Here is a 14,817-nt window from a genome sequence, read left to right as displayed (position 1 = left end):
TTGAGGGGGGTCTACGGAAGAGCTTTACAACCAGGTAGAGGTGTGACGATAAAGAAAACTCACGATTCCATGCGTATCTCGATATCTTGGAACGATGAGATGCGATTCGATTCATATCACGATGTGCTATATTTAGTTATTTTCTTTAAAAATGTATATTTGGTCTCAGGTGACAGTGTAAATTTTGAGATAACCGTCAATTTCTAGTGAAAATTAACACTTTTAAGGTCAACGATACGTATCACGATACGAAAAAGTATCGATATATTTATCGTCCAATAAAGTGTCACCATTATCGATACTACGATATATCGTCTCAGCTCTACAACCAGGTGTCGTTAATGTCGAGTCACCAAGGAAGGTAAACCGTTGCGGGAGGTCTACGGACGAGCTCTACAACCAGATGTCATTACTGTCGAGTCATCAATGAAGGTAAATCGTTGCGGGAGATCTACGGAAGGACTTTATAACCAGGTGTCATTACTGTCGAGTCATCAAGGAAAGTAAACAGTTGCGGAATGTCTGCGGAAGAGCTGTACAACCAGGTGTCAATTGTCGAGTCGCCATGAAAGGTAAACAGCCATAGGAGGTCTTCGGAAGAGCTAGCTTTACAACCAGATGCACCAACCAGTTGTCCGGCATATATACAGTCACAATGTGTTATGTATCAGATTTCTGATAATGTCATTAATGTATAAAGCCACTAACTGACAAAATAGTGTCTGTCCATAAACAACCTTGTTCTGACAATAACTTATTGAGTATGGCCTTGAGTAATGCAGCAATGGAATAACGACAGGAAATAATAGCTACTGGCAGAGTCGTGTTAACAAAGCAGATAAAATCGATGTTAGCATTAACTCAGCTTAAAACATGGGTGTGCGACAAACAAAAGGAAGATTGCCGTTGGCGATGCTACGGTACTCATTCGGCTCCAGTCGGTATATTCCGTGGTTTCAATAATAATGTCGAGATATACATCGGGATAGCGGTGAACCGAGTGCTCAGCGTGACTCTTCTAGGTGACGAGGTACGTTGCTTTGACAGATGAGTTATGTCGTTGCTAGCGTTGAATGAATGGAATGGTCAAGCTGGCCAAATACATATGAAAGGACATCGAGTCATATGGATACGTCGTATAACATGCACCGGAAATAGATGTACAAATCGGATTAAAGGCGCCTGCGCATGTCACACCCTACAAAGAAGTACTTAGTAGTCTACGAACTAGTGGCAATATCAGTGATGTTCAAGTAAAACATGTGTTGGAAATAAGCCGTTTGTTACGTCAGCTGCCCCCGCTGCACAGACGGAAGCTTGAAGGATTAACTATGATAATGGTGTTACTAGATCGTATCCCACCGTATTACACTGTTGTGTTTATAGTTTAATCAATTTATCACGAATAAATGAAGTGAATGATTGATTGCTGCGACATCTACCTTTGTAGTTTTTTAAGTTATGACGGATAGTTCTGATCCTGTCACAGGTGTCGCTCCATCTAACCAAAGACTGTGGGTTGGGATTGGTAGAAACAGCCGGCAATAGCAGTACATAAAACGCTGGGTTGGCATCGCTCTTAAGTATATTAAGCTCGTAGGTGGTGACAAAGGTGAGCAAGTGATCAAGCACGCTCTTTAATTTGCTGATGGAATCGTTGAAACAGATGCGTCGTTCGATGTTCATGATGTAAATCATTGGTTTGTCTGGACCATGTTCGAATCACCACGGTTAAAGAGCTGGTATATTGGCAAGTGTGTCATTAAACAATACCACTTTCAACATGAACCATCTCCCGTCATATCATTAAAACTAGGCGGATAAATCGCGCAATATGTCTACAACATTCAGTATCACGTTCGGCTGTTTCCGCCACCCCAGCGCCCCCTGTTGGCAGACTGATGGACATCAGCACTGAATTCGGGGGAAGGATGAAGGGAGTGTGTACGTGTGTGTGTGTGTGTGTGTGTGTGTGTGTGTACGTGCGTGTGTGTGTTGCGTGCGTGCGTGCGTGCGTGCGTGCGTGTGTGAATGTGACTCGCTCGAACTTCTTTAAAACATGAAACTGCTTATATTTTACCAAGGGAATTTGCGGAAAACTCCGAGTGAACCCGAATGAGTGTAGTTAATAATCGATTTGTAAATGGCTCTGTTCAAAGTGTCATTAGTTTAAGATACAAGGTAGATGACAGGCGTTCAGATACTGTTCCACTCATGTCATTTCCCCATCGACCTCTCTTCATAGCACAACAGGAACCCCGCATTGAAGGGTGAATATATGTTGAGCACGACATGTTTTCGTCTCAGAACAATGTCTTGTGTAATGTAACTAGCATCCTATATCCTAATTCATAATTAGTACAGGACCGCATTGGTTTCAAAATTGGTAATTATCTTGTCAAGTTTTGCCATTTTAATATATGGCTAATTCTCAGCACGAAGGCCATTGAGTGAAGGGGTAGTGTAAATCCAGCTAGCAGTATTTCTTTTTAATTACTGCCTATTCTTGTTCCGTCACGCTGTTCAGCCGGAAGCTGGAAGGGGTAATGGTCTGAATAACACGAGTGGCGCTTAAAATGTTGAATAAAACATATTTCACGTGAGTAATTATTAAACACGGGGTTGGAAATCTGAGAGCACAACCAAGTGCAGAAATGGTTGTGTACCTTTACTGGTGGCGATATATTATTTTAACATGAAAAACATTTTCCGAACCGAAGCGAGAAGTACGTTGCCGACCTTTCCTCGTTTCGCTCGCATATAAGAAGACTTGTCATATTCTCTATGCTGCGCAACCCCACTTGCGCTAGAGTTTGCCTATGACCAGACAAACAGCATCCTCGATATCTCCAGGGTATACGTTCCGATAAGTCTCCACTATACCCTGGATGCATCTATGGCTCGATAGCCCGATAATTTTATTACCTCAATTTACTGGCTCCGCATTCTCACAGTAGACAGTCATCCGCCGTTATAATCGAGCTTGCCAGTGTCAACAAATGTAGCGGTTGCAACTGCGAAGGCTTGCTCGCTGCGACTCAGTGTTTTGGGAAATCATACAGACAAATTTAATATAGGTCCGAAACTTTTAAAACTTACAAGCAAGAACTCCTTCTACCTCTTTCAGAGAACCTCTGCATCGTTTGTTTTGCCAAGTTTAATCGGTTAAATAATTTAAAAAGCGAAAGTGAGTTGTGATTGGTTCGCTCAACTTCCCAGCGTAGACACCTGATTGGATGAAAAGCCAGCCAAAAGGAGGTAATAAATTTATTAGTCTGAGCCATAGATGCATCCAGGGTATAGTGGAGACTTATGCGAACGTATACCCTGGAGATATCGAGGATGGACAAACAGGTGTTTACTGTGAGTTTAGGTCCACGCAATTGTGGTTCGTTGACATGCGTCGAGTTTGACCCTTTACGGTTTTTTTTGTTTGTTATTTAAAGGGGCAACCTTATGGTTAAAGCGTCTGGTCGTCATGGTGAAGACCCAGGTTCAATGTGGGTACGTGAGTACAATGTGTGAAGGCAATTTCTGGTGTTTCCCGCCTTGATATTGCTGGAATATTGCTAAAAAACCTTTTCTCATTCATTCGTTGTTGTTTAAAGCCGCACCCAGCCACATAAGAACAATGTGAGCCTGGAAAGAACAATTGTCACGGCCTTACAGTTATGATCCAGATCACCACAGAGGTCTGTTTAGTCCGGCTTAAATAGAAAACCGGATTTAAGAGGGCAGTAGGTTAGAAGATACAGTGCTAAACAAACACATGTAAGTTTGAATGGCATATTTTTATCACAGTTTCAGGGCCGAATGTGTTGACCGTTATTGACAGAAATCCGGATTAATCAGAATCCGATTTGACAGATTTGAATATGTACTATCAAGAAACACAAACATCATATGTAGCAATACATGTCATATAACAAACATATATAAATCATTATAGCCCAACGAATCTGTAGTACACACACCCTTGGTGATCCAGTGATTTACCTCTCTATTCTATGTTGATACACACACTGGATAAGCAAGGATGTGGCAATAAGGCAAAAATAAGGCAGGGTCGGTTTTGTCAGGCACAGAAATTGTCATATTTCTCTACAGTCTTCCAAGCAGCAAAAGCTACAAAACTGTTGTCCCACACTCTACTGCACTAGTCAGCTCCTGTATTTATCATCATGCCGGGATGTAACTATACGAACAAGAACATCGAATATACACCAGACATACACAGATGACATAAGCACAGCTTGATATGTCTGAGGCCAACGTCAGTCTGAAAATCAAACATTCGTCAAAGATATTCTAAAATGTCAAACAAATATTTTGATGACTCTTGCTTCATATCAGTCCTTAGGTTCCCAAGCTGACTTGTAAATCTGTTCCTAGGGACAGGAACCTCTGGAATGTTGTTTCTTGGATTAAATGTCAACTCACTTGGTGAAATACATGTTTTCTAAAAATTTAGAATGAACCGTAAAACTTAAGGGTGCATAAAAAATTAACTGTTTCTCAGGCACTTTTTTTCAAATGTGACGAAGGCGGAGGGACTTTTTAAATTTTTGATAGAAAAATAAGTGAAGCGGGAGGAAGACATTTTTATTTTCATTTTCTCTCAGAAATACAGCTTGGAAAGTTTAGTCTGTGTTAATGAGTTGTAGAATCAGTCGCACTCGTTCTTACACACACTATCATAGTGGACAATTGGGTGATCGGGACGCGGCCAAGTTAAAATTATTTTTTTTAAAGGCAATAAAAATTGCTACGCGCACAAATAAAAGTGACGCACCAATGCCCGAGAAACACTTCACGTTTTTATTTAGCCGAATGGATGCAACTTCTTGTTTATTGTATAGAATGGATTTTCCGCTTGTCTATGGTAAAATATGCAAAACGTAAATAGTGACTGGTCGCCTCTATTTATATCCCCATTACTTACGTTATTGGTTATTTACACTACTAGTATTTACAATAGGTGCTTCATTGGAACACGTCGGTACTTGTCTCCCACACTCACGCTTAGTCTCAGAATATACATAATACTGATAGTAACAAATGTTCCTAACAAATGTGTGATGGGAGACAGAAATTCGTGAACCTGAGGAAAGCTAGACTTGCTTCATTTAGGGTTTTGACTGTTGACATTGCAGGAAAAGCTACTCTAAGACTAACGCTTAGTCTTTGAAAATATATGATGGTGATAGAAACAAAATATCCCATTTTAATTGAACAGTGAGATGGTAGATCCCAATTGTGAACCGGAGGAAAGGTAGACTTGCTTCATTTAGGGTCTTGACTGTTGACATTGCAGGAAAAACATCCCTAAGACTAACGCTTAGTCTTTCAATATATATGATGGTGATAGAAACAAAATATCCCATTTTAACTGAACAGTGAGATGGTAGATCCCAATTTGTGAACTTGAGGAAAGGAGGACTTGCTTCATTTTGAGCTTTAGCATAGCAGGAACATTACGTGCAAATCCGCTGATAATGAAATAAAGGTTTCCAAATAACATTGAATGTTAATCACTACAAAGTAGTTTTTCTGCAATACTTATGTTTCAAGTTTAAACAGCAAAGATGAGATCACGCTAATTACTCATCCGACTGGTATTATATTTGGCAAATTTGATTATATTTGTGATGAGTATTTTTGAATATGCAAGGCAAATGTTCTGATGATACGAGGGTTCAGTATTACTACAGAAAAATAGGTACTTTATAATCTCACACAAAACACTTTTTAAGGTAATATAACAGCATATTTATAGCATTAGTTATTGTATGAAATGTATATTAGGCCAGAAATACATCTACAAACATGTGACATGTATCACATTATTTCTTTGGCATCGACAAAAGCTGCCGGCGAAGTATCTCCGTGATGCGCATCACCTTCTCACGTTCAGCCGCAGAAGCAAGGAGTCCAACATTCGCCGCAGGCACTTACGCACACGTTTGCTGAACAGCAGATACCAGGTGGGATACACTGGTGCGTTGATATAGAAGAGCAGACGACAAGCGAGCAGGGCGATGACCCGGCTTGGGGGTGAGACTGCAGCAAGTACGCGCGGGAAACTGCAGAAGATGAGAGGAAGCGAGCAGACGAGATAGGCACAGAACATGACAACACTGTTTCTGATAGCGCTGCTCAAACTGACTCGGTCCCGTCTTAGAAACTGGTTCCTCAAGGCAGAGCTGTTCTTTAACATCTGAAAACGCTCGAGATCCGCACCTAGTGATATGTCCGTGAAATCTGGGCAACGTGACCTGGTAGAAGACGCGCTGCCATTGCTCAAGGTCATCTGCAGTTGACGCTTCTGGTGGTCCTGCTTATGTTGGTTGACGGCGCGGATCGGGTTTTCTAAGGCAAGAATGTCTTCAAAGGCAAGAGTGTTGTCACACTTCTGATAATGCACAAGTGTATCATTTGACTTTTTGGAGATGGTAAACGGTCTACCAGCTGCGGCATCTGCAGGATGGTACGACCGCCCACAAGGCACTGTCAGGTCCGCAACGTCCGAGGCAAGACTAGGGGCGCGTTGCCATGGAGTCACGCGATTTTTGGCAAATGTACCAGTGACATTTAATGTCTTGAATATACTGTAATAGGAAGAAAATATAGTCACAAGGCCGACCAAGAACACCCCGAGGATGAATAAAATGATTGTTATTTGTTCGACGGCAAAAGTTGACGTATTGGACAGGTAGTAGTCCTTTCGAAATGGGTCCAGTGTCGTCTCCATGAGGTTGCTTGTTCCAGTGTAAGTCAAGCTGCACGTCATGCTCAACGAAAGGGAGATAATCCAATTCCCGACGATTGACCTAGACACAATCTGCCTCCGGGTCCGCAGGGTCAGAGAAGGCTCCTTGGTCGTTTTTTGGCGGTAGTAGCCAATGGATGCAAATGTTCCCCAATACTGAAGGAGGGAATTATACACAATAAACAGCTGTGTGCCAGAGAGAGCTTGACTCATCTCGTAGGTGACGTCGTTGACGCTGTTTACATTGACACCGACCATGGAAAGGAGCATACTGATACAGAGCATTATGTTATTGATGCAGATATTGAGGAGGTGGCTGTTGGGGGGCGTCTTCAGACTCGGAGAGTGTTGCAATATTAGCATCAGTAAAGCGTTGATGAGAAGGCTGATGACGATGTTGACAGCAAGACAGAACAACGCAAACACAGTGACGCCGAACGGCAGCTCCCACACCTCGCAACTACCAGAAATGTGTCCACACTCTCCGGTAGTGTTGTTCATATTCAAATACCTATGAACCAGAAACAGGCATGGTTTTCTGGCTCACGACCTTGACCGATATTTCAGTTCTGACTTCAACCCCGGACTTCATCATACGTCATTCTAAAAATACTGGCCGCTTTCTACTGTTTCCACGTGTTTAGATAACGATGTTGCGTTCATAACGTTGTTCTAAATACAGACATCAAAGAAGTCACTGTGAGAACATACTTTCCTTGACATTCTCACATGTTCTACTGGTGACGACCCTCACTGGCTTGTTTTGTCCACAATGCTTCCTGATGTAGACGTGGTTAATCCAATTCTCTGTCATGTGTGTTGACGTCATCAAGCAGCAACGTTGATGAAGACACACACGCATCCTGTCTGAAAAAGAAGATACAAATGATGAGATGTATACCTGTCAAAGTTTTAGCATACATCGGTAAAGCTAACGTGTACGTGCATCCAGTAAGAACCTACTTCAGGCCTAGAGCAGCCATTAATATATTCAGTGATATGTGACAGCAACCAATATGCTTCTCTTTACCCCTGACAATCTGGTAAGAAAAGCTGATCTGTGTGTTACCTGTGCTGTTACCTGTCTCGGAAAGGTGTGCGCCGCATGTGTACAGGTGAGGAACCAGAGCATTTTAATCAATACACACGCCACTCTGTCAGTCGTTCCACCTGCACTTACATGTGAGGTCCAGTCAGGTATCATTAACGCTAATGGGTATTGTCATAGGTATATCGATTCAAGAGGAAACAGGTATTACCGGGGAATATTTGCGTAACATTTTACATTGCAGTAAGGTGTCATTCAACTGTAATGCTATAGAATTAGAGAGAAATTTAGAGGGGCAAAGAAAGGTGAGTCCAGTTGTATCATTTATGAAACGATAAATAGTATCACATGCTACAGAATCATGAGCGGAAATACAACGTGTATGTCACAGTGATATGAACAGTTTCCATGGAGGTTCTCAGCCCTCCTTCAAAGGAACCTGAAAGAATATCCCGTCGACTCAAACATCCACCCAAACCGATTAGACGAAATGGCGACGATGAAAGTCGAGTCTCGCCTTTTCCCTCTCTCTTAGTCTTGCTCTCTCTCCTCTCTCTATCTCTCACCACTTTCTGTCTCCCTGTGGCTCATTGTCCTTGCACATCCCTACTGCCTTTGACTCTCACCTCCCTTCTCTCTCCCTCGACTCTCGTAATCATATCCATACCCTGTCTACTTCAAGAAGTAGGGTGTCTGTACTAAATGGATACTGTCTAACACTGCGATATGATGGGTAAACAGAGAGATTTATTGAGTGTGTGTAACGTTTAAAATATCCACCTTATTGAGCATGACACAGCACCTTCAGGTAAAACGTCACTGCAACATAACTAAATTAAACGTAAATGTACGGTGTCGACATAGCTGGAAATTTATCATGGATCTCCCAGACTCCAGATATGACGGAGATTCCTTGATACTGGCTATGGCTCTAAAAATGACCTTTTCGAGCAACACAGGACGGTGGGGTACCCTTGTCATGCCGAAGGCCCGGGTCCCCCACATGGATACGCTGTGTGAAGCCCCTTTCTGGTGTCCCCCGCCATGATATTGCTGGAATATTGCTAACTAAACTTACTCAAGTTTTTCAACACCAAATGTTGAAATAAAAGGAGCGAATCCCGACATTGACCATCACTCTAAACAAACCTTCCATTGAGGGTGACACGTGAAGATCCGGGGTAGAACAAGGTGACTATGCTTGTCGTAAGAATCGACTAACGGGATCAGATGGTCAGACTCGCCGACGTGGTTGAGACATGTCATCGGTTTCCAAATTGCGCAGATCGATGCTCATGTTGTTGATTACTGGAGTGCTTGGTCCAGACCCGACTATTTACAGACCACTACCATATACCTGGAATGTGGCTGTGGCTGAGTGCGGCGTAAAACTAAACTCACTCACTTGAGGGTTCGTGTAACACCATATATTGTCCATAAAATAGAATATCTTGACAACATCCTACTATTCCGATTCCAGCTATCAAAACCCTTGTAAAGTAAAGACGATACGTACCGATGAAGGGATTCAATAACCTCAGTCCAGGTGCCGTCACCTTAACAATTCTTTATCCTTATCAGTCTTTTATGATTTTAGCTAATTCCCAATCTGCTCGGCGACCTTAGAGTCACCATCATCCCCCGACGTTGAACATAAACAAGGAATTGTGCAACACGGGACCCCGTACAGAGTGGCACTCGGATTGTGTATTCCAACATGGGCTACAATTTATGTGCGTCTCTAAATACGAAGAGATTGTAAATACGACTCGAGCTTGCAGCAATGATGTCAGGAGCTCCGTAGGCTTGAGTTATGATAGTGGAGTTTTTACCACGAGCTGGAGTGCTCTTGATGGACGCAGCTCGCTGAGAAGGAAATTGACATGGTTTGAACATCGACCACTATAGCGAGCCATAAATCATCTCCAGGTCTGTCCGAGAGGCATGAATGGCGCATTACACGAAAAGCATTTAATACCGATGTAGACATACTGGTTTTGTTTAGGTGTCGGATTTGCTGCATATGAGCAAACATTTTGCTCTGAGCATGCACATGGGATGGACTATAACGCTATGTAAATACCCCGATGATAATGATAATAATATTGAGACTTGGTGAGACTTGTGAAAGCGTACTGTCGGGACATATAGACAGGCAGCAGCTACAAGTGTGTTAGGTTAGTTGTAAGTCGCACTCAGCAATATTCCCGCTATATGGCGCCAAGTTTGGACCAGACAATCGGGTGATCAACAGCATGAGCATCGATCTACACAACTAGCAATCGATGGCATGTGTCAACCAAGCCAGTGAGTCTGACAACCCGATCCCGTTAGTCGCCTTTTACGACAAGCATGGAATACTACAGATCAATTCCAACTCGTATCTTCACGTGTACAACAGATTTAGGAATATAGTATTAATAAATGATCTTTTGAACCACCGACATACGTTGACCTCTTATCGGATCTGTTTTGGTTTTTTTCTCATAACGTACTGCACACATAAATTATCACTGACGCAAGTAACTGGTGGTGACATTGAACTGCAACCCTACAATACATTGCGTTGTATTATTTTAACCATAAATCTTGATCATGAAAATTAATCAGATTTCTCATGGCGTGTCAAATATCAGCGTAAGAAGTGTTATTAATTTTGATATTAAATCGAATCTTGCTCGTCAGATTCCAATAGAACCATACAAAATGTATTTTACGCTAACATATTAAACGTTGGGGATTCGATTTCAGGAACAATGACCAATACTGCATGACCAATCACAGCTGAACTCGTGGTAAAGATCACGGACCTTCTTGGCAGCCCAGACTATCAGTTGTTTGAGAGATAGGCAGGTGCGTTGTGTAGTCAACTCATCTCGCTCCGCCAGACTAACCAGACGTTATCAGTCGTGTGGGTGTGATGCAAGGCTGGTGTGTTTGCGGGCGCGCATGCGCATCGGCCTTGGTTTGTGGGGTTTCCATTTGGCGTGCGTGCCTCAAATAAGGTGTGTATATATATATATATATATATATGTGTGTGTGTGTGTGTGTGTGTGTGTGTGTTTGTTTGGGGTGTGTATTTCTTGCTTGGGCTGTGTGCGTCTTGCTCGGGCTGTGTGTGTGTGTGTGTGTGTGTGTGTTTGGGGTGTGTATTTCTTGCTTGGACTGTGTGCTTCTTGCTCGGGCTGTGTGTGTGTGTGTGTGTGTGTGTGTGTGTGTGTGTGCTTCTTGCTTGGAGTGTGTGCTTCCTGCTTGTAGTGCATTTCCTTCCCGCTTGGCGTGTGTGTTTCCTGCTTTGTGTGCGTGCTTCCTGTTTGATGTGTTTGGTATGTGTGAGTGCGTGCGAGCGTGTGTTTGTATGCGTGTGGGTTCGCATCATGCTTTATGTGGTTTTTCGTGTGTGTGTGCATCAGGTTTTGTGAATGTGTGCCATCTGTGTGATGAATTTTTAGAAATCCAGACTTCTCACTGATTACATCCAGGTGAAATATAAGAAAGGCTACTATCGTCGAACACCTACACGAGAAGCAGGGACCATTGGCACCAACTGTGAACGCCTTTTTGCTCATGTGTATCGTCATGCATACATACTGATCGGAGAGGAAATATTTAAGGAAGGGATTGACATTACGCTTAAACTATGCTATCGACAAAAATGACGGAACTAAGAAACTGAGCTCAGCAAATGTTGAGGTGAAAGGATAGATAGATTACACATTGCCCATCACAAAGGTGTGCTAATTTCCTAAACATTTATAATGTATTAAAACTGGCACAACCTTTAATATAAGCAAGAAGTACATTCTGAACATCAGTGCGGGCGATATTCTGTGAACACAACTGTCTAGTTGAGGAGATATCAATAGTGAGTGATGTAAGTGATTCAATCACCGAATTACATTGAGTGACATACTTTTGGCAATGCAGTAAATAATGGGGAACATTATCTAGCTGATGGCACAGAGCAGTTTGGAGAAATATCTTTATTAATAACGTTTAGATAGGCACCATGACCACAGTGCCCAAGACGAAGTCTGGTTGATATCACCTCTTCTCTACGGTTGCCTCTGGATAATTTTGACTTCGTTAGAAAAGGCTCGATGTCATAGAGATGGCGTCCTTTTAAGGATGAGGACCATCTCTGTTGCCATTTCGTCTTAACACAGAACATACTTATGGTGCACAATTCAGCAGGATAGGGCAATATGGATCCATCAAAATCTAATGCAGCTTTTGCCAATCTGTCATCTTGAGCCAGTAGCCATGAAAATTCAACGTCTAAAAGATCTTTACTTAAGTCATTAAAGAGATCAAGTATAATATTGATCAAATCTTGCCTTGCTGAAGAGGAGCCTGTCCGAATTGCATGTAAAGCACTGACAGAATCGCTAAAAATGACCGCTGATACAGGCCTTAAAAATGAATCCAACGCAAAGCTTCAATGATGGCCGCAAGTTCAGCAGAAAATACTGACAAGTGATCAGCTAATGGGAGAGAAACCTCTCTTTGATCAGTAGCTATGAAGATACCGGACACTGGGCACTTAGATCCATCAGTGTAAATCTGCATAGCACTAGTCCACTAAAGACTTCGGATATGTTCCTCAGCAAGAGCTTTTTACACGAGGAGCTGGCTCAGAGTTAGATGCTTGTTCCAGGACATCAAGATAAACGGATGGAAGTTCAAGCAACCAGGGTGGCTTCTTAGGCAGAACACTGACATCATCTATAGCAACATCACGTACTTGATGAGGAAAAGCAGTTCTCTGACTACGCATCCCATAAGGCCCCATACCGTCTTTCCAAGGATCGAGAAAATACTCAAGAAAATCTTCCAATACAGCTGACGTCCGGTGTTTTAACCCAAGCGATTTCAACTTCAGCATGTATCTAACAGTTCACGTCTGAGATCTAAAGGCATTTCACACGATTCAACATGTAGAGCCTCAACAGAGGTAGTTCTAAATGCTTCAAGACAGATTCGGAGGGCTTTTCACTGAACAACATCTAGTCTTGCCTTTTGTGTAACACATGCAGATCCATAAGCTTGACAGCCGAAATCGAGTCGTGATCTAATGAGGGAACGATATAACAGCAATAAACACTTCCTGTCTGCACCCCATTTAGTACTGGAAATACTACTCAGAAGGTTCAAGATTTTAGTGCACTTCTGAATCAAATAATCTAGATGAGGTTTCCAGGTAAGCCTCATATCAAACCAAAAAAACTTCACCTCATCCACAAACTCCAAAGGAGAACCGCACAAAACCAATTTTGAATTTTGAGGAATTTTCTTCCTAGTAAAAACGATTGCAGACGATTTTGAACCTCAAATCTTAAAACCCCACCGTATACACCAAGCTTGTACAAGATCGAGAGATTGTTGAAGACCATTGAAAACGACGTCAAAATTACTGGACCGTTTCCACAGCGCTCTATCATCAGCAAACTGTGAAGTTTCGACCAGGACATTGATATTCTGAAACAGGCCATTAATCGTGACATTAAATAATGTCGGACTGATTACACTACCTTCAGGAGTTCCATTTTCTAACCTGAATATATGCAAAGACAGAAAAGTTCCAATACGAGCTTGTATACTTCTGTCCCTCAAACATTCTTTGATCCAATCAAGCATGCGTCCACAGACTCTAAGCTTATACAGTTGTATTACCAAATCGTCCCTCCATAACATGTCATAGGCCTTTTCAATGTCCACGAAAAAAACCATCAGATATTCAGTGCTTCCTAGTGCGTTCTTAATTTCGCTTTCATGTCGCACTAAATGATCAGCACAAGATCTGTTTTTCCGAAAGCCTGACTGAATACCTGAAAAGAGATTGATCTTTTCCATGAAGTAAACTAGCCGGTTATTTACCATTCTCTCCATTATTTTACACATGTTGGAGGTAAGGGCAATAGGCCTATAGGATGTGGCTTGAGTAGGATCTTTACCAGGCTTAGGAATAGGAACTACAGTTGCCTTTTTCCAAGAGATGGGAAGTTTGCTTTCAAACCAAATATGATTAAAAAGTAAAAGCATTGTTTGAAGGCTGATAAGTAGCAGATGTTTGAATATATCATTATACAACGAATCATCACCCGGGGAGGTATTTTTCTGTCCAGAAATGGCGTTACTTAATTCCTGGAAACAAAATAAAGAGTTGTAGTCAGCAATATGATGTGTTGGACAATGTAAGATATCTGAATACTCTGATTCAAGTGACTCCTTAATAATTCGAAAGTCTGAATCAAAGTTGTCTGTACTGAAAGGACTTAGCCAATGCATCCCTTTTGCCAATATTTGTTGTTGCTGGTGTATCTTTACCAATAGATGGAATTGCACGAGTAGAACATGAACTACCAAAAATAATGTTCTGTTGATGGAACGTGTGTACTTAGACCAAGACAAACGTTTGGCTTCAGTAACAGTTCGTTTGAGGAAAGCGGAAGCGCGTCGAAATTCCATTAAATCAGACGGTAAGGCAGACTTTTCAACCCTTTTCTTGGCCCTCTTCGTATCATCATGAACTGATTGACATGCATCTGTCCACCAACAAACTGGTGGTTTAAAAGGACGTTTACCTGAACTTCTGCCTATGGTTTTATCAGCTGCAGCAATAATGAGCGAAACAAAGCAGTTATGAAACTGTTCGATATCAATCGAATTTATAGCTGAGGTGATAGTGTCGGAGCACAAATTAGTATATGCAGACCAGTCAGTTTTAGAGAAAGTCCACCGCTGAGCTGTATCTCTTAATTCAGTTATCGGGGCAAGTTGGAGGTGGGTAAACGCATGATAATGATCACTGCCAAACGAATCCTGAAAATATACTTCCCAATCAGAGTGTGGAGCTAGTGGTGGACTGACAATGGTCAAATCAAGGGCTGAAAATGAAGCAGAAGCCAAGTCATTCTGGGTCAAAGAACCATCATTCAGAAGGAAACGATTCTGTTCATCAAGGAGTGTCTCAATGGCTTTGCCACCAGCATCCAGCTTA

At 42.0% G+C, this 14,817-nt stretch overlaps 1 protein-coding gene across 1 annotated transcript; it reads right to left on the bottom strand.

Moving 5' to 3' along the window:
* Positions 1-3,772: 3,772 nt before the first annotated feature.
* LOC137294349 (uncharacterized) lies at positions 3,773-7,312 on the bottom strand. Its single transcript, XM_067825359.1, has one exon. The coding sequence runs from the start codon at positions 7,268-7,270 to the stop codon at positions 5,897-5,899; it is 1,374 nt and encodes a 457-aa protein (XP_067681460.1). The 5' UTR covers positions 7,271-7,312; the 3' UTR covers positions 3,773-5,896.
* Positions 7,313-14,817: the final 7,505 nt, after the last annotated feature.

Source organism: Haliotis asinina, chromosome 1 (genome assembly GCF_037392515.1).
Source record: "Haliotis asinina isolate JCU_RB_2024 chromosome 1, JCU_Hal_asi_v2, whole genome shotgun sequence".
Taxonomy (NCBI): Eukaryota; Metazoa; Mollusca; class Gastropoda; order Lepetellida; family Haliotidae; genus Haliotis; species Haliotis asinina.
This window is presented reverse-complemented; position numbering and strand designations above follow the sequence as displayed.

Bases quoted from the DNA above. Each gene is read 5' to 3' on its own strand.
- LOC137294349 (XM_067825359.1), bottom strand. From the start codon at position 7,270: ATGAACAACACTACCGGAGAGTGTGGACACATTTCTGGTAGTTGCGAG.